The 19,413-nt window shown below is 37.2% G+C and overlaps 1 protein-coding gene across 2 annotated transcripts in view; it reads left to right on the top strand.

The window, feature by feature from the left end:
• The window catches only part of PIK3R1 (phosphoinositide-3-kinase regulatory subunit 1), a 68,695-nt gene extending 49,716 nt beyond the window's left edge, over positions 1–18,979 (top strand). For both annotated transcript variants that reach the window (XM_083353802.1, XM_083353803.1), the window contains exons 8-16: positions 8,336–8,438; positions 8,954–9,052; positions 9,149–9,329; positions 10,071–10,196; positions 11,237–11,379; positions 11,484–11,660; positions 11,750–11,818; positions 12,818–12,988; positions 14,663–18,979. In XM_083353802.1, coding sequence (XP_083209928.1) covers positions 8,336–8,438; positions 8,954–9,052; positions 9,149–9,329; positions 10,071–10,196; positions 11,237–11,379; positions 11,484–11,660; positions 11,750–11,818; positions 12,818–12,988; positions 14,663–14,852 — 1,259 coding nt within the window. In that variant the 3' untranslated portion in view covers positions 14,853–18,979. The remainder of the gene's footprint in view (positions 1–8,335; positions 8,439–8,953; positions 9,053–9,148; positions 9,330–10,070; positions 10,197–11,236; positions 11,380–11,483; positions 11,661–11,749; positions 11,819–12,817; positions 12,989–14,662) is intronic.
• The last annotated feature ends 434 nt before the right edge of the window (positions 18,980–19,413 follow it).

Here is a 19,413-nt window from a genome sequence, read left to right as displayed (position 1 = left end):
TGTTGCAATCACTGTTATTTATTGCTGTGAATTTACAAATATTTAGGTTTAGGGGTAGTTTCTTCTTTCTTCATCCCAGTAAAAGTTGGTTGCTAATCAGTTTGTGGGCTGCTAGGTACCACAAAGATGGAGTAAGGATCCATAATACATTGTACTAATAGCTTCTGCAGATCATGGGTTAACCGCTCCTGATTAAAGTCTTAGCCAAGATTGGAGTTAAATAAATAGTGGGTTTTTGCTATTAAAAGAAAACAAAATGAGTACTCTAGATATCTTGTTGCTACCTTGTGGAAAGTGCTAGTAGCTTATTTAATCAAGTTATCCAATTTTTCTTTCACCAAAATCACAAAATTAAAAATTGTGGAAAAATAATGTTTATGGAGAATTTGTTTCTGTCCAATATAATTCATTTACTGCTAGATAATGGTAGACTATATATAGGACAGGGTTCCAAGTATTGCAAAGCGGAGTGTTACAAAAGATATTAAATACAGTTATAAGCAAACAGATTGTAGTGAAGTTTAAAAAGCAAATAACATTAAAAAGCCTGCTCACTCTTAAGGCTTGATAATTTTTTTATGTAAGAAATAAACATGGTTGTCCAAATAGTTCTATTTCTACTGGCGGGCTGCATTGGAAGCCCAGAAGGAAAAAGAAAACCAAATAAAGACAGCCAGAATGAAAATTAGGACTATTAAGCCATCAGTCATGCTAGAGGCCAAGAATCCAAACCAGTTTGGCTAGAGGACAGGAACTCAAAGTCCATACCTACGATAACCAATCCATTTTAGGGGAAAATGCAAGGGAAAATTACTACCAGAGAAATAGTCAGAAAAATGATTGAGGCCTAGTTAACGGGTCCCTTGTCAATCAATAGGAGTGCTGATTTGCTACCAGCCTATCAGATACTTACGATAGGAGTCGAGGGCATGATGGTACAAGGAAACAACAATTAATGACTTAATAGCTGGCCATTAACACCCTAATTAGCAACTAAAAGTTATACACAACCAAGAATCATATAAATGCAATGCTCAGACCAGCCCAGTGCATATATTTTGGAGAGAGAGAAGTTCCCTGATGATGGGCTCCAGCACAAGCCCTAAAGCTTGGAAAAATAAATCTTTGGTCCCGTTGATCAACTCAGAGTGGATTCTGCAACATTATCCTGACACACGTATATTTACCATTCATGAGAATTACTACCGTATAACATCAGTCTTCTGTTGTCAGTCTCAATAGTTTGGGCATATCTTCTCCCTTGATTTATTTATTAACTGTGTATATGTGGACCCTGCGTGGGAATAACACTAGGAAGAAGATTTATTAAGTGTATATGTATGTATGTGTGTTTCTCTCTCTCTCTCTCTCTCTCTCTCTCTCTCTCTCTCTCTCTCTCTCTCTCTCTCTTCCCCCTTCCCCCCTCCTCATGCAGTTTTTCAAAGCTTATTTACCAAATTTCATAACTCCTGCCTAATATTCTAGACAGTAACTGACATACTGAGTTTATTCTCTGCCTCCATTTTTTATTCAGTATGTCAAGCCAAAAGCATAGTCAGAAGAGCAAGAGGTGAAAGTTTTTCTAGAAAGCAAAAGCGGCTGGGGAACACGTTCTGGGGCTTTCTCCTTCAGCAGCCATTACAACTGTTTTATCCTCAACCATGCTTTGAGTGGATGTTAAGAGCAGCATGTCCCAAAGAATAATATGGAGGGGTATAAAGAAAGAAAGAAAACAATGTAAAAGTAGACCACAACCTACTAATTGGTAAGCTAGAAAAAGGTGGAATAGACAACATCACAACATCACCACCAGAGTAGTCCACAATAGACAACATCACCACCAGAGTAGTCCTCAACAGCACTACTTCCACATGGAGAGAAGTTAGCAGTGGGGTTCCACAAGGTTCCGTCTTGGGCCCAGTAATTTTCAATATCATAGATGAGGTAATTGAAGGGGAACTCATCAGATTTGCAGATGACACCAAACTGTCAGGAGTAGCCAACACCCCAGAAGACAAACCCAGGCTCCAAAAAGATCTTGACAAACTCGAACAATGGGCCCTATCCAACAAAATGAGTTTCAATGTGGAGAAAAGCAAAGTCTTACACTTAAGCAGGAAAGACAAAGGCACAATACAGATTGGGCGAGACCTTGCTTAAAAACAGTAACTGTGAGAGGGACCTTGGAGTCCTAGTGGATGATACTTGACTATGAGCCAGCAGTGTGCAGCAGCAACCAAAAAAGCTAATACAATTCTGGGTTGTATAAACAGGCATAGAATCAAGATCACGTGATAATAGTACCACTTTAGAAAGCTCTAGTAAGACCACACCTGGAATACTGCAGCCAATTTTGGTCACCATATCACAAAAAAGATGTTGAGAGTTTGGAAAAAATTCAGAGAAGAGCAACTAAGATGATCAAAGGCCGGACGCTAAAGCATACGAAGAACGGCTGTGGGACTTGGGTTTGGCTAGTCTAAAGAAAAGAAGAAATAGGGGAGACATGATAGCAGTGCTCCAGTATCTGGGGGGCTGCCACAAGGCAGAGGGGGTCAGGTTGTTCACCAGAGCACCAGAGAGAAGGACGAGAAACAATGGTTGGAAACTGATCAAGGAAAGAAGCAACCTGGAACTAAGGAAACCTCCTGACAGTGAGGACAATCAACCAGTGCAACAGCTTATCCCCAGAAATCCTGGGCGCTTCATCACTGGAAATTTTTAAGAAGAGACTAGACCAGGGGTGTCAAACTCAATTTCATTGAGGGCCGCATCAGCATTGCGGTTGCCCTCAGTGGGCCGGATGGGTGTGGCCTGGGTGGGCGTGGCTAGAGTGTGTATGGCCTACTGGGTGGGCGTGGCCAGCACTACATCAAGGGTGCCTATGGGGGCCTGGGCAGGAGTGGGACAGATCTGAGGGTCTCTGGCAGAAGGAGGGTCTCTGGGCCAGGGCCAAGGCAGTGGGGGCCGTTCCCTCACTGTTTCCAGGATGGCTTCGTGGGCCGCATGAAACCACTTCGCGGGCCGGATCTGGCCCCCCGGGCCTTGTGTTTGACGTGTCTGGACTAGACAGTCACCTGTCTGAGATGGTATAAGTTCTCCTGCTTGAGCAAGGGGCTGGACTAGAAGACCTCCAAGGTCCCTTCCAGCTCTTCTATTCTAAATGTTTAATTTCCAAAGAATACTTGTCTGTTTGCCAAAAAAAGAGAGAGAGAAAAAGAAACCAAATAAAATTTACTCATTAAGTAGTAAAATAAAATAGTGCCACAAGACTAATGATGCTTAGGTACTTAGTGTACGCCTGGTTCGCTGATATAGGCACTTCTCTGCTGCCTTCCACCCAACCCCTGCAAACCACCATCACCTTTCTGTTGTCAGGTTGTAAGAGGATTTCTTATTTTAATGAAAGTTTGTGGGTTCAACATCCATTTATATTGATTGTAGGAGGTAAACAATTTCTTATTCATCCTTTCTATCCAGATATAGTGAAATGGATTTGATCAAATATCATTCATGTTAAAATCTTTATCTTGCACAGTGCTATTGACCTTGCTTGACCAAAATAATGCCCTTGTTTAGGGATCTAATTTATGGCACATCTGCTTGAGAACAAGCCCCGTTGAACACCGTGGGAAGTACTTGCAAATAAAGATGCACAAGATTGTTCTTTATAAAAGCTCTTGGAAACTGAAGCTAGCAAGAGGTGGGGGAGGAGTTAGATTTTAAGTTGATTTTAAATTGACTCAGTAGTACGGTATATGGCTTCATCTGAGGAGTCCTCAGACAGCACCTGTCATTGTGATCCATGGGAAGATGGTGTTGTGAATGCTAACGAGCTTCTGAGTTTGTGGGCTTTTTGAACACAAAACTTTACAAGGATGTCTTTCATTCTATCGCTCCCCCCTCCTGTATTAGCTTAGCCACTTCCTGTATTTGGCTGCTCATAAAGCTTTTCTTGACAGTCTCCTTCAACGCTGCACAGAGCAGCTGGTTATAGAAACTGTTTTAAGGCTACTTACAATGGTCTTCTCCTGTACTTAGCTAAACTGAGACCGGTTAGTCTTGCATTGGCCACTTGTTAGCCAGTGACAACTCTGACTTTGACTCCAGCTCCCCTCCCCCATCTGAGATCCCTTGCTCAGCAAATATTTGAACCTGCCTAAGTTAATCATGAAACTGAGATCTTTATCTTGGAGAGACGTGCAAGCTACAGAGGACTTTTTTAAAAAAAAAGGAAAAAAAAGCCAGCTAAATTCAGTGATGAAACAGAAATGGGCTGATAGCCTCAGCAAGAACAGAGATTGATTCTTTCCAAAGGAAAGAGACGTGGAGCTTTCTGATTCTACTCACACTGCAGCTTTTTTCTTCTGGATTTGCCAAGCAGAAGAATTTATTACAGTTTTCGAGATAACTTCTTCCTACTTGTTTCAGAGAAGATTTGAATCCAAGAAAAGGCTGTTTTAATTTGTATTGTAATTTGTGAAGCTCAGCTGAAACCACATTTGGTCTGGAATTTTCAGATTGTGATATACAAGGGTGCATGTGCACCATGCATAGTGTGCAAAGTAAGTAATTCTTGATTTAATTTGAAGTAATGAGAGAGATAAACTGATTCTTTAAAGGAAAGAACTCGTGTGTGTGTGTGTGTGTGTGTGTAAATTTACATATATGTGAATATTTATCGGTCTATCACAATTAGAATAATATATGCTGCAGGCAAGCAGATTAAATAGTTATGCTTTAATAGTCAAAATGTGCTTTAATGAAACCTGTTCAACATATGCTGGAACTGTGGAAAATCACTGGTTTGTCAGAATCTTGCTCTTTCTGGTTTGCCATGTGATGTCATAGCAAGCCAGACTAGTTTGGGTTAAGCAGTAACTTGATCATACAAGTGGAGCTGTTCAGAATTTAGCCAATAGTATAAGAAAATCCTCTTCTCCCACCTGTAAGATATACCCCACCTGTAAAACCTATTTCAGGGAAATACAAAGAGAGAGAAACAACGAACTGATTAATAGTTGTGTTGCCTTCTATCTCACACAACCCATGTAAGCAATGTGCTTTGGCGACAGAGCTATTTGGGTAGCAGGTGGGCTAAACCCTGAGCTTCACTGTTTGAGCTTGTGTCTGGGATTCTCTGAAGTGTCCTGTTACTTGAAACAAGTGGAAGGAATCTCTGGAGTCTGTCCACCTAACTGGACAGGGAAGGGTAGGAAAGCAGCTTCAGGATGGGCTTAAGCATGGTTGTGGTAGAGTAGGGGTAATGAGTTTGCACATGCATTTGCCAATATAGTGCAAAATATTGGTTCTTTCAGAAGATAAAAGTGGGCCACGAGATGATTCTTATATGCACTGCTTTCATTGTAAAATTCATGGCTCTTGTTGCAGGACAGAACTGTAACAATACCAGTGCAATCATTTGTGTAGCAATACTTGCACTACTGAGTTCAATGCTCTGCATGTCTGGCCTTCATATGTGAAACTGCTATATACTCAGAATGCAGCTCATGACAAGTTGTATAATATGAGAGACTTCTCTGAAGGCTAGAGAAGAAATTTTTTTTTCAAAAAAAGAACTTTGCTTTTGGTTTTTTTAGTTGAGAGATTTTTCAGGGCTTGAGGAAACATGAAGTTTGATAAACTGATTATCACAAAGATCTTGTTTAAAAGGTAAAGGTTCCCCCGCACATGCGTGCTAGTCGTTTCCGACTGTAGGGGCTGGTGCTCATCTCTGTTTCAAAGCCAAAGAGCCAGCGCTTGTCCGAGGACGTCTCCGTGGTCATGTGGCCGGCATGACTAGACGCCAAAGGCACACGGAACGCTGTTACCTTCCCACCGTAGTGGTCCCTATTTTTCTACTTGCATTTTACATGCTTTCAAACTGCTAGGTTGGCAGAAGCTGGGACGAGTAACAGGCGCTCGCTCTGTTACGCGGCACTCGGGATTCGACCTGCCAAACTGCCGACCTTCTGATCGACAAGCTCAGCATCCTAACCCACTGAGCCACCGCATCCCTAAGATCTTGTTTAAGAATGGCAAAACTGGCAAATTATGGAATCAAGTCAACTAAATCCTTGTAAACCAAGTACGGTACATTGAAAGAGTATTCCCTCATTTCCCCAAACATTTACAGGCTGGAAAGTCACCTAAAAGGCAGTGGTTGATTTTTCTCCCTTGCTGCAGCCGAGTCCTTTTTGTTCTTCATTTTTAAAATAAAGCTGTTTAGAATGTTAACCCCTAAAGCTAGGACTTGCAATTGAAATATTCTGTAAATAATGACCTATGTCGAACTACTTAGAAGCAAATGACATCTTAAGAACATTTTATTAGGATAAAGCCTATTCACAACCAAATATCCATAAAATAGGCATTGGGCGATACCTCTTAAGATTTCTGGTTTCTGTTTCTTTCTTTAAAAGCACCACCATCAAAGCTAAACAATGCCCTGGTATTGCATTGCTGTGTCTAGAAGGGAAGTAGCTCTCCAAGAATCCCACAGTAGTGAAAGAGAAGGTTTCCTGCTGCAGCATATCACCCTTTGTCAACCTGCCAGCAGTGGAATGTACCAAATGCCAGACAGAAAAGATTAAGGGGGGGGGGGAAATCTGTAAACTGAGAAACCCGTTCAGTCTTTTTTAATAAATAAGATCAGGTGCCGATCATTAGTGCCTGCTCTTTCTGAAATGACAATTGTTATAAGATTAACAATGAATAACAAAAATGATGAAATAGGAGTGGTCCAGTGACATTATTTTTGACATGATTGGCTGGGGATTATGATGTAATAGGTTACAGTGCAGCCCCTTAGAGGTTTTAAAATGAATTCCAAGACACCATTACAAAGAGATCCTGACTGTTTCGTTTTAACTGAGCTTTCTTGCTGAAAGTCATACAAATGTACAACACAGTCTGGAACATGGAAGAAGTGGATCTAGAGTATCCTAGGACAGATGTAAATTGTGGCACAGACTTGATTTTTTACATAGAAATGGACCCACCAGGTAATGGTAATATTATACTGCAGCATTATTATTTAAAAGGCAAGCATATTCTGGATGTTACAGTTGCTGTTATTAGAGCAGAGTGAAAGGTTTAGGAGGAATTTTGTGATATTGTTCAGTTGTATTAGTACACAGAAAAAGGGAGTCAGGAAGGGGGTTTCTGCAAATTTCTTTTTTCCTTGTTAGATGAAACTGCAATTGTTGTATGTTTCTGTTTTAGTTTTGTTCTTTCACCTGTAGGTCTGTGGTTATACAGAAAAGGGGGTCCTGATTTCTGCATCATGATTGACTCAGAATTTTTTTGCCATTTTTTTAAACAATGCTGGCATTTAAAATTGTTAATCACTGTTACAGTTTATTAGATGTGATCCTGTTTATCTGCAAGCATTTAGCACAGGACGCGCAGATTGTTATTTTTTCCTTAAGCTCTGAAAATGCAATTGTCATTTTTATTTGTAATGTTTTATAAATGTGTTTAGTGGGCAAAGGCATGAGTGAACTTGCTTGATGTTTATGTATTTTAAATATTGACCCCTTTTAGCTGATAAGCCAGGGAATGCTGCAGTATTTTTTTTGCCACCCACGGGGGTGTACGTATGCAGCCTTGACATTGAGCAACAGAGAAGTATGTGGCTTGAATCAATCTTGTCATTTGAAAGAGTTTTATCCTACAGACTGCTCAGATTAAGGCAAGGGATATCTGGTTCACAGACTGCTTCCTTAAAGTGTTTGAAGACAACACATTATGAAAGGAGGCATAAGAAACCCAGATGATGTGCTAAAACATGTAGTAGTACTGATGATTTGCTGATTTGTTCTTAAACCACAGCAGTTCTGGAGTTGATAGCCAAACAATTCCTCCTGGGTAATTAAATTGGGGGAGGAGGGCTTAAAACATAATTGCATTATATAAAGTGATGAACAAAAAATTAATAACAAAGGATGTACCATGAGGAGACTAACTTCAGTTTATACATCTGGAAGTCTAAATTGTGTTGTGTTCTAGATGGAGGGGGGGAGGGGCTCTTGACTTGGAAGCATAAGACTGTCAGATAACAGGCTGCAGTCTTATACCAAGAAAAAAAATCACCTGCAATTCTGATAAATTAGTATCTTATTTGTTGTTGTTCTTGTTAAGGAATTAATTTTACATGCATGCTATTTGGACTGGTTAATGACAAGTTGAAAAATATGGTAAATGACAAAAAAAATGAAAATTCAACTTGCAATAATTTAATAGATGTAAATTAAACATAGATTCATTAAAGCATTTAAAATTATATTGCCTGCAGGTTACAGCTAAGCTATTTTCTTTTTAAATTTCATTGCAGCATTGCCTCCAAAGCCTCCAAAACCTAATACTGTAACAAATAACGGTATGAATAATAACATGTCTTTGCAAGATGCTGAATGGTACTGGGGAGATATTTCAAGGTGAGAGAAAAAATATATCTTTTATCTTGGTGATTATACATACATGTGTTTAACCTGCACTATATTGTGATAGCTTTAAAGCATTTGTACTACACAACATAAAAATATTTATATGTTGTGTGGCTGCACAACATATAAAATATTTAAAAATATCTGGACACATACATTGCCAAAAAATAAAGAATAACAGAGATTTATTAAACATTTCTATGCTATTTTGCTGTTATTGCAAGCATATCCAGAATTGATACATCTAGATTTTTACATCTAAAACTCATTATGTTAATGCATAAGACTAGAAATACAAAATATATCTATCCTTTTTCCCTTTTCTTTTGTATATACGAGTTACCATCAAACTCTTCCATGATATAATTTTTTGAGCAAAAAGAATAATTCCATTATAATAACTCAAAATTCCAATACTTACCTTGCAATCAGAAAAAAATAGGAAGGTTATGCAAAAGGGTGCTCTTTCTTGAAGAAATCTGAGGTTGCTTTTGGTTCCTTAATAGGGAAGAAGTCAATGAGAAACTTCGTGACACTGCTGATGGTACATTCCTGGTACGAGATGCCTCCACAAAAATGCATGGTGACTACACTCTCACACTAAGGTAAAAACAGCTGAATCAGTTATCAGCTTTACATCACACTGCAGAAGAAAAAAATAATCATGAATATAGCTGAGTCTTTTTTTCTGAACTTTACAGGAAAGGAGGAAATAATAAATTAATCAAAATCTTTCATCGAGATGGGAAATATGGTTTTTCGGATCCATTAACATTCAATTCTGTAGTTGAGCTAATAAACCACTATCGAAATGAGTCTTTAGCTCAATATAATCCAAAACTAGATGTAAAATTACTTTATCCAGTATCCAAATATCAACAGGTAATATATATATCTTATTCCCTTTCTCTGCTGCGTGAATAGTAATAAATTACATAAAACCTTAAATTATTTTGTAGATGTGGCAACTCAAAACCCTTAAAGTTAATCCTGTGGAAATTACCGTATAACAAAAATATGTGAACAATAGTAATGCTGTAGAAATTACACTGAAATTCTGCAAACAATTCTTATTTTTAAAAATTAATATGTTCATTTTATTGGAAGCAAATTCTGGGTTTCTGCCTAGAAGAAAATTCTCATGTCATGAAATATTTTCTAAGGTTAACCAAGGAAGATTTTTGTTTTTGCTTTTTGTTTTTGCAAATTGATAGCTGATATAGAGCTTCACACCTGGAATATGTGTTCCAGGTGTGAAGGATGAAGGGTGAAAAATTATTTTTATGTTGATAATTATGAGCTAATTTGTATAACCAGCCTAATTCCACAATGATCACTATTAGTTTTTAGTAGCAAATAAATAAAAATATCTGAACAAAAGAAAGGTTCACGCGCAATAACTTATTAGTGTAATAAACTCATCCATTTATCCCACAGCAAGAGATGTCCTGGAGCCCTGCCTGTGGTGGCAGCATTATAAGGAATGGTTTTTGTTCTGTGCAGAAACTATTCCACAAGCTTTAGCATGATCATTCTTTTGCAAACTATGAACTTTGGTTGATTGCAGTTTTATGAAAAGGATCTGCGTTCATTGAAAATATTTCCATGTATTTATCCTCCTAGGATCAAGTTGTTAAAGAAGATAGTATTGAAGCTGTTGGAAAGAAATTACATGAATATAATATTCAGTTCCAAGAAAAGAACAGAGAATATGACAGACTCTATGAAGATTATACAAGAACATCTCAGGTTAGCAGTGTTGAATGTTAATTACAATTTAAAATATAAAGTGGTTCATCCAGTAGACCCATTAATTCAGTGAAATTCAGTTTGATGGAGTTTGAGGCTAAATTTTGACCTTTCAGTTTCACTTTTAAAAACTGGTTTGAAGCAAGATTGGGATTGATTAATAGTGCTAAATCATCCAAATATTACATGCATTGCTATGGTCTCCAACAGTAACTTCAGCAGTAAACCAGTAATAAATGTTTTCTTTAAAATCAGGCACATTATAACCACAGAAAATCTACTGTCTTAGAATTATTTAGCTGAAATATTCACATTATAACAATATGTTACAAGTAAATCATGTCTGTATAAATACAAATATGTAGACCTATTTAAATTAGAGAAGTGCAGTGAACTAACAAATTATTTCAAATATTTTAATAATAATTTCTCTAAGATATTCCTTGAACGCTTACATACTATACATCAGAGGTCCCCAACCTTTTGGATGCCAGGGACCGGTTCTGTGGAGAGAGGTTTTTCTGTGGACCAGAGGGGGTGTGGTTTTGTGTGCTGCCTGCATCCCGCAGATGTGGCTTTGCTTGTTTGTGTGGACCGGTTGCTGGCATGCTGCGGACCGGTACTGGTCCACGGACCGGGGATTGGGGACCCCTGCTATACTTGTTATACATAGAAAAGATTGTTTTTGAATGCCAGTGATTTAAAAAATAGGATGGTTAATGAGGTATCTGTACATCAACCACAAGAGGAACTATAAGTCTAGTAAATATTTTGTGGCAATAGCACATCCTTTGCATGCAGAATCTTCCAGGCTCAATCTATACTATTTCCAATTAGGCCTGGAATAGACTAGACTAAAATCTTGGAAAGCCACCTCTTGTTGTAGAAGGTAATAGTGAACTAATAAATACTATACAAGACATCTTTTTGAGTCCTATCCTTTAGTGATGCTTTTTTAAAAATCATTTCATAAAAGTGGTTCAGTATTACACAATTAGTCACTCTCAAAGTATTATTGAACAGTTTTTCCCTTTATCCAGGAAATTCAAATGAAAAGAACTGCTATTGAAGCATTTAATGAAACTATAAAAATATTTGAAGAACAGTGCCAAACACAAGAAAGATACAGCAAGGAATATATTGAAAAGTTCAAACGGGAAGGGAATGAAAAAGAAATACAAAGGTTGGTTAGAGTGCTTCAAAAGTATATGTATTTAATATCTAAATGTCTTTATAAAAAACTAGAGATCAAAATGGAATGTAAACATGCCAAATTATTTTGTCCAGAATTATGCACAACTATGAAAAGCTGAAATCTCGAATCAGTGAAATTGTGGATAGTCGACATCGACTGGAAGAAGACCTAAAGAAGCAGGCTGCAGAATACAGAGAAATAGACAAACGCATGAACAGCATTAAGCCAGACCTTATACAGCTCCGAAAAACTAGAGATCAGTACTTGATGTAAGTATTTGTGAATTCCAGCCTGTTAAGTACACTTCTTTTACTTGAGCGTTATCTTGATTAACTGTTTTTTCAAAACTGCTTTGTAGGTGGCTGACACAGAAAGGTGTTCGGCAAAAGAAACTGAATGAATGGCTTGGCAATGAAAATTCAGAAGAGTGAGTATCCAAAATATTTCTCTGTGTGTGTGTGTGTGTGTGTGTGTTATCTCAATTAAATTCCGATTATTGCATAGAGGTAATATGGTGGTTATCCACATGTTTTGAGGCATCTTTTTGAAATGAAGCCCAAAATATTGCACTGCCCTACTTATTTTAAGTGGCCAGTTCTTTTCCGAAATCTAAATGTTTTATTTCTAAGAGCTTTAACCTTAATTATTTGGGGCAAGTGAACAAGAGCCACTTAATAATAGTACAAAATATATAATATGCTATATCGGGAAAGTAAAAAGTAAGAGTCAGATTTATTTTTATAAATCTAAAATTTATGGATACAATAGAATAGAATAGAACAACGGAGTTGGAGGGGACTTTGGAGGTGTTCTAGTCCCAACCCCCTGCTCAGGCAGGAAACCCTGTACCATTTCAGACAAATGGTTGTCCAATCTCTTCTTAAAAACTTCCAGTGTTGGAGCATTCAAAGTTCTGGAGGCAGATTGTTCCACTGATTAATTGTTCTGACTGCCAGGAAATTTCTCTTTAGTTCTAGGTTGCTTCTGTCTTTGTTTAGTTTCCATCCATTTTTCTTGTCCTGCCTTCAGGTGCTTTGGAGAATAGCTTGACTCCCTCTTATTTGTGGCAGCCCCTGAGATATTGGAACACTGCAGTCATGCCGCCCCTAGTCCTTCTTTTCATTAAATTAGACATACCCAATTCCAGCAACTGTTCCTTATATGTTTTAGCCTCCAGTCCCCTGATCATCTTTGTTGCTGTTCTCTGCACTCTTTCTGGAGTCTCAGCATCTTTTTTACATCAGACAAAGAGAGAAGAATGTCAAGCTATGTAATATTGACTTCTCTGAAAACCTAGAAATACACCTTATAGTCGATAAAATTGCCTTGGGTCAAACAATTTGATTTTGATTTTGTTATAAATTCTTGTATTATGCTTGGTCTTATTATTTCTGGTTTTTAACTGTCTCGTGTTGTTTCTGAACAGCCAATATTCTATAGTAGAAGATGATGAGGATTTGCCTCATCATGATGAACGTACATGGAATGTTGGAAATATCAACAGAAGCCAAGCTGAAAATTTATTACGTGGGAAACGAGATGGAACATTCCTTGTTCGGGAAAGCAGCAAGCAGGGTTGCTATGCCTGTTCTGTTGTGTATGTATTCAAATATTTACCATTTCTTCAGCAATGTATTGAACACCCTCATTCCCTCCCTGTGATGATTAACCAAAGCTTGGATCCATGCATCTGATTGGATTGCTTTTCAAAGGATTATTATAATACTGGTTTTCTGGCTTGAAATAGTTGGTAATGAAATCTTCAAAACATGGGCAACAGCCTTTCAGAAAATAGTTGTTGTGAAGCTATGGGATTCTGATACTCATTAAATTCACTACCTGACTTCAGAATATGATAGGTCATAAATATAAATACTCTTTGCAAAGTGTATTAATTTCCAGATTACAACTAGTCCTTGAATTATGATCACAATTGTGACTGGAATTTCTGTCGCTAAGTGATACAGTCTCAATCACTTTGCTTAGTGATGGCAATCCCAGCAGACTTGGTTGCCATTGTAACTCTAGGACTGCACAGATTGTTAAGCAAGGACCTCACATGACTGTAACATGGGAAGAGGTGAAAGTCCCAAGCAAGCAGAGCTATAGATGGGCAGGTAGGTTCTGTAGACAGACACTACGGAGTGCAGCCAGATGTCCAGTGACCACAGGTGGGCACCACAGGCAGGAGTTGCAGAGCATGGAAAGTTGGGTTTGGAATGCAAGTAGGCTGGCAAAAAAGTAAAGGGAACAACTTGAAACCTCCTGCCAGCTTAACCGTTGACATTGTTTGTGAGAAGACAGCATGGAAGGTTACAAATGGTGATCACATGACCATGGGATACTGCAAACCTCTGCAAGCTGGTTGCCAAAGGCCCAGTTTGTGATCATATGATCGTGGAATGTTGAGACAGCCACAACTTCATAGACTGCTCATTAATCCCTCTTGCTCAGTATCTCATAACTGAACCATTGTTGAACGAGGATTGTATGTATTTTTTCCACCAATCTATTCTAGCTAACTTTGTTCATAATATTACAGAGATCCAACTGTACCCCTATTTTGTAATGTTCCTCTCTCTATTAAGCATTTGTTTGCATGGTGCCATGCATTTAAATTCTAAATGCCCATCAAACTGCCTAGTGCTCTATGCCTAGCACTAAATTCATCTCTATAGAGAGTATTAATTTATAATCTTTCTTCATGTTTAAAATGGTTTGGTTTTGGCTTCCTTAATAACAGTCGATTTTATAAGCCCTTAGGGGCTGTGTGCAGTTGGGTTTCCCCAACTGACACATATTCAGTGGAGGCTTGCATCAGAATGTGATGATTTTTAGCAGTTTCATTCATCCCACTCAGGCTCCTCTTGCAGTTGCCAAAACTCTTTGGAGAATTGAGGAATTCTTCAAAGCAAGAGCAGGGTTGTGGAGTGAGGAACATTTGCCAAAACTGCTTGTCTTCCTACTGCTGATAAAGACAATCTTCCATCAGCCAAGAGGACAAATTTTCTGCAAAGCACTGGTAAATTTGAACAGCGCTGAAATCTATAAGAAATATTTGGAATGATACTGTAAGAATTACAGAGAAGGGCAATTTTATATACCTATGATAGAAGGACAGAGCAATACAGTATTACTGATTAAATGAAAACAATGATAGGGTTACAGTAATGGGTCAAAGAATATTGCTGTAATGTTATATCAAGAACAAATTATGTAAGAAAATGTCTCTTAGCAACATTTTTAAAAATCTTTTTTCCCCCCTTTTTAGTGTGGACAGTGAAGTGAAGCATTGTGTCATCAACAAAACACCTACTGGGTATGGATTTGCAGAGCCATATAACTTGTACAACACGCTGAAAGAACTGGTGCTACATTATCAGCATACATCATTAGTGCAGCACAATGACTCTCTCAATGTCACATTAGCCTATCCAGTATATGCACAGCAAAGGCGATGAAGATGTTAATCCTTTGGGGTTATCTCTTTTTATTAAATAACCACAAAGTTAATTCGGCAGTCTTGAGGCTTCTGGGTAAAGAAGGCTTATGAGTTGGAGCTAAGGTGTCAGAGCCTTCAAATGGAACTGAAGCTTTCTTCACAACTGCAGTGGGAGAGGTCACGGTTCAGAGCTATGGACACACACTTCTAATCTAAAGTGCTTTAAAAAAAACTAAGCAAAAGTAAAAATGCAGCGAAAGAGAGAGAAATGCTACACCTGTCTCCCTGCAGGGACATAGTGGCCTTTAATCATGGTGCTTATTGACCATCCCTTTGAAGCTTTACGAGCTCTAAAGTTGGAACTTTGAAGACCCCAACGTGCAGCGGGGGCCATGTAAATGGCAGCAGAATTTCTCAGTCATGACATGGATGATGCGGTGTGCAGTGTGCAGTGGATGCAGTTGCCGGCATTGTGGATTGCTGATTTTCTGGTGAATGATATGTAGCAGAATGGCACTTTCATTTTTAAGGGACACTTTAAGACTCTGACAGGGTGTTCGTTGGAGAAATGAGCGTGGTAATAGAAGTGCCAGGAAGTGTTTTTGTTTAGACATTTAAAATCTTGTTTTAAGATATTTAAGACTGAAGAGAACTGGACTTTTATGAAAAAGCAGTATATAATATGTACATAGTTCGGGATGACTATCATAGATGGATACTGTCAGTACCAACTCATTCTATTCATTTTTTTGTTTGGATTTTCCCCCCCAAAGCCGAATCCTTACACTGCTATGCAATACTTGATTTTCTATAGGCTATATTTGTTTCATGTGTAATTAAAGGATAAGCTGTTTCTATTTTTTTTTTCTTATGTCATCTCAACATGTTTTCATAGCTCATATTTTTTGTGTTTTTATGTTGTCCTCTTTCGCTCCCCCCCCACCTTTTTTAAAAAATAAATGTACAGGATATTGGCAAAAGATGGCGTCAGAATGAAAACTATGAACTATTTTAACAGGGTTTTTTCCCTTTTGGTAGCATATTGAGCTGCTAGCTCAAGGTTACAATTCAAGATTAATTTCTCAGCTAAATATTTGTTGGGCAGTGCCTGATAAGCTTAAAAGCTGCTTTATTCAATAAAAATAAATGACTATTGCAAAAATATCACTTGAGTCCAACAATATTGTTTTAAAAATATCTTCACATAATGGTATCCACCATATTTTATTTAGTTTTTAGATTATTATCTTATTGTGTTTTATTGGAAAGAAATTCTACTTTGAATGTTGCAGATAAGCAGGTGAAAAACATTGACTACTAAAATACCAAATGTAATCCTTCAGAGTTATTTGTCATGTAATTTTAAACAACCATTTTAGATATATTTTGCATCCCATGGAAGAATTGTTTTTCAGCTACTGTTTAAAAATATACAGTTAGGTATACATTTGGCTTTTATATTCCATTCTGTTGTGAGTAACAGAATCAGAATAATTTTGGGAAGCTCTGTCTCTATGATACTTAATTCCCTGAATCAATTTCTGTTACTTTTATATTTTAAATGAAGGGGAAAAATTAAAAAGTTACCCTAAAGAACAAATATATCAGGTACCCATGTAATTAAGTTAATGAAAGAAATAAATCTCAGTGTTACAGTATTTAACCGAATTCTACATATCTTGACCAACACAATAAAAATCTTGATGTGTTTTATAGTTTTACAGATTAATGTTAAGGAACTCTGGAAGACTTTTATGTAGTGAATAAGCAAAAAGAAAGATCTTATGGAAGAGCTCTTCTGTGGTTTCAATCCCATAAGCAATCTGTACTTCTAAAAAGGCATTAAAGACTATTCTAGATGTATTTTTATTGTTAGATAACACTATGAATAAATTAGCTTTAGTCCTCTTGTTTTTATTTACCCATATATTTTATATTGGAAACATTTTTTTAGAATTTCCTGAGAAATAAGCAGACTTGAGACACTTCAAAAGCCAATGGGGATTTTACAAGCACTGGAGAGCCCAGCAGAGGTTTGTTTGGGTTGTAAAGCAGTAATCCCTTGGTGTTTAGTCTCACTAAAGTCTCACTAAACTCAGTGGAATTACTCCGAAAATCTACTCCAAAGGAAATAGACTGAAAATTGAATTTTATTTCACAGAGCAAAGATTAAGACAAATTTGCCAAATTAATCATTTTGTTTATTCTTCCCACTAGATTTTTCAAGAGGAAGGAATCTGCATTTTGCTCTTGTTTATTCTTGAAAGGCAAATTATGACCAGTCACTGAATAGAAACTAATTTACTAACATGCACTTTGTGTGTGAGAGAGACAGAGAGATTGATGTGCATCAGTGGGTCCTACACCTGATTTGTCATCATCTAATTGGCTTTATCAGTTCTGATTACCTCTAGGTCCCTTTGATGAGGAATAGATGGGGCCTAGCTTCTGTCCTCCCACGTTAAAACAAAAGCCAGCTGATCAGCAGTGTTTCATTTACCATTTATTGCTGTGCATTGTTGGTATTCTTCTACTGAGAATCATACAAGCAGCCTCTCAGGAGCTAGGTTGAATATAGTGATCAAGTCTTGAGAACTGCATGCACAGGACCCTCGTTAATATATGGCTACCAATCCAACATTTGGTGCATACACAAAATAATTGTCTGTGTGCATGTCCCTCCCTCTCTGAGGATGCAGAGAGACAAATCCAAAACTTCTGAGCTACAACAATAACATAACAGGGCTTCTGAAATATGAACTACTATGTTTATACCATGAATACAACTACTTCAGACAAAACAAGTTATGGATTCTGTAACTTGAGGCTTAGTTTTGTGGTTTTGATGTACTTCTGTATATGTGTTTGTGAAAGAGAGAGTGTATAAATGGGCCATGTTCTGATTGCAGTTTTCAGTGAATCTAAATGCATAGTGAAACTTTTCTCCAAATTTCCTAAGTCTCTAAATAGCCTGGAAGGAATTACATTGACAAGGTCTTTCAAGGCTTAGTTATTATTCATGTTAACAATTACTCTTAAAAATTCTGTAATCTTATTTTTCACGTTAAATGAAATAAAAATCATAGATTTTAATTCAATTCAGAAAATTAATTTTTTATTTTATAAATGATACTTGAATAAAGAGAAAGTTTGCTGCACATGTAATTCTCATATTAAAGTCAGCATATTTTAACTTCTCTTTTATTGAAAAGAAACATGCAAACTGATATATCTTCAAACTAAAGCTTCACTAAAAAAAAGATTAATGATATATGGATGTATGCAGGATAGACTGGGTAATAAAAGAAAAAAATTCCAGTGGCAAACTATTTTGGCAAATGTCCAAATTATTGTCAAGAAAGTTATATATGGTTGTGTCCAGAAAATCACCAAGAATCAAGCTGGTTTCATTGGAGACTTGACCTTTTCTTATTTGAAAGGTATAAGGAGCTTGGAAAAGATCATGTTTCTAGAATTTGTTTTAATGTGTAAAGCCAAATCTTATGTTTCAGTGTCAGCTGTTATGTAAAAAAAGTTGCTTTGTCTTGTAGTTAACAATGAGCTATGATGCTTGGGGGAAAATATCATTGTGATGTTTTTCACTGGGGAGAAAATCAGTTAGATTTAACACACTGCTTTTGCTATGCATGGTATTCATTTGAGAAAGCAATTCCAATTGTGACTTATTCAGGATTGCTTTTGAAATGGGCAATTCCAAGCACAATGCCTCCCATGGGACATGGCTCAAAATATAATATTTTTAGTTTTTGTACAAAACAATTTTAGTAAAAACTGATGAAAACAGGTCACATACAAAATTAGGGAAGAGCTACAGTGCCATTTGTCCCTATGAGACTGCATTAGCTGCCCAAAATGCTGCTATTTTTATTCTTAGTTTCTCCCCCTTAAAAAATAAGCTCTATTTTGTTAAATGTCTTTAAAACATTAAAAACATTTCTATTTTTTTTAGGGAGGCAGAGGCTAAATGGATGTTGCACATTGTCTTTAAAAGACATTGTTAACAAATGCGCCTCCTAAAAAAATGTTGTTGGCTTTCTGAAATTGATGGAGCTGTGTCCTGTTTTTAAGTTGCTTTAAAAATTGTACTAGGTCTTCAACATGAATAAAGATTGTTTTGAAACTGCATTTTATGTGTTAACTGCTTAATAATAAGTGAGGAGGGGGTTGCCTTATATTTATTTATACTTTACATCCTTGTTTTCTAAGGATAGATAGAAGTGTAAAGATAGCAGAGGATTCCCTTTTTCCCTCAATTCCAAGTATGAGAGAAAAATAACTCATTGGTACAACAAAGTTACCTAAACTTAGGACCCATTTCAAAGGCCATACTAAGTTGTGCGTCTCCCCATTTTGTCCTACCTCATCAGGGAGAGCTATACGTTCCTATTTCCTTTGCCACATCAGGCATATTTCAATTAATACTGTCAGATTTGGGCTATTTTGTCCCATTTAAAAATCCTATAGTGTTCTTGAATGTTCCTTCCTGGAACAGGGACGAACCTTCACTGTCCCTTTAAAAAAAAAAAGATGCATTCCTGTTATGCCTCTCTTTTCCACCC

Source organism: Vipera ursinii (assembly GCF_947247035.1).
Source record: "Vipera ursinii genome assembly, chromosome: 2".
NCBI classification, from domain to species: domain Eukaryota; kingdom Metazoa; phylum Chordata; class Lepidosauria; order Squamata; family Viperidae; genus Vipera; species Vipera ursinii.
This window is presented reverse-complemented; position numbering and strand designations above follow the sequence as displayed.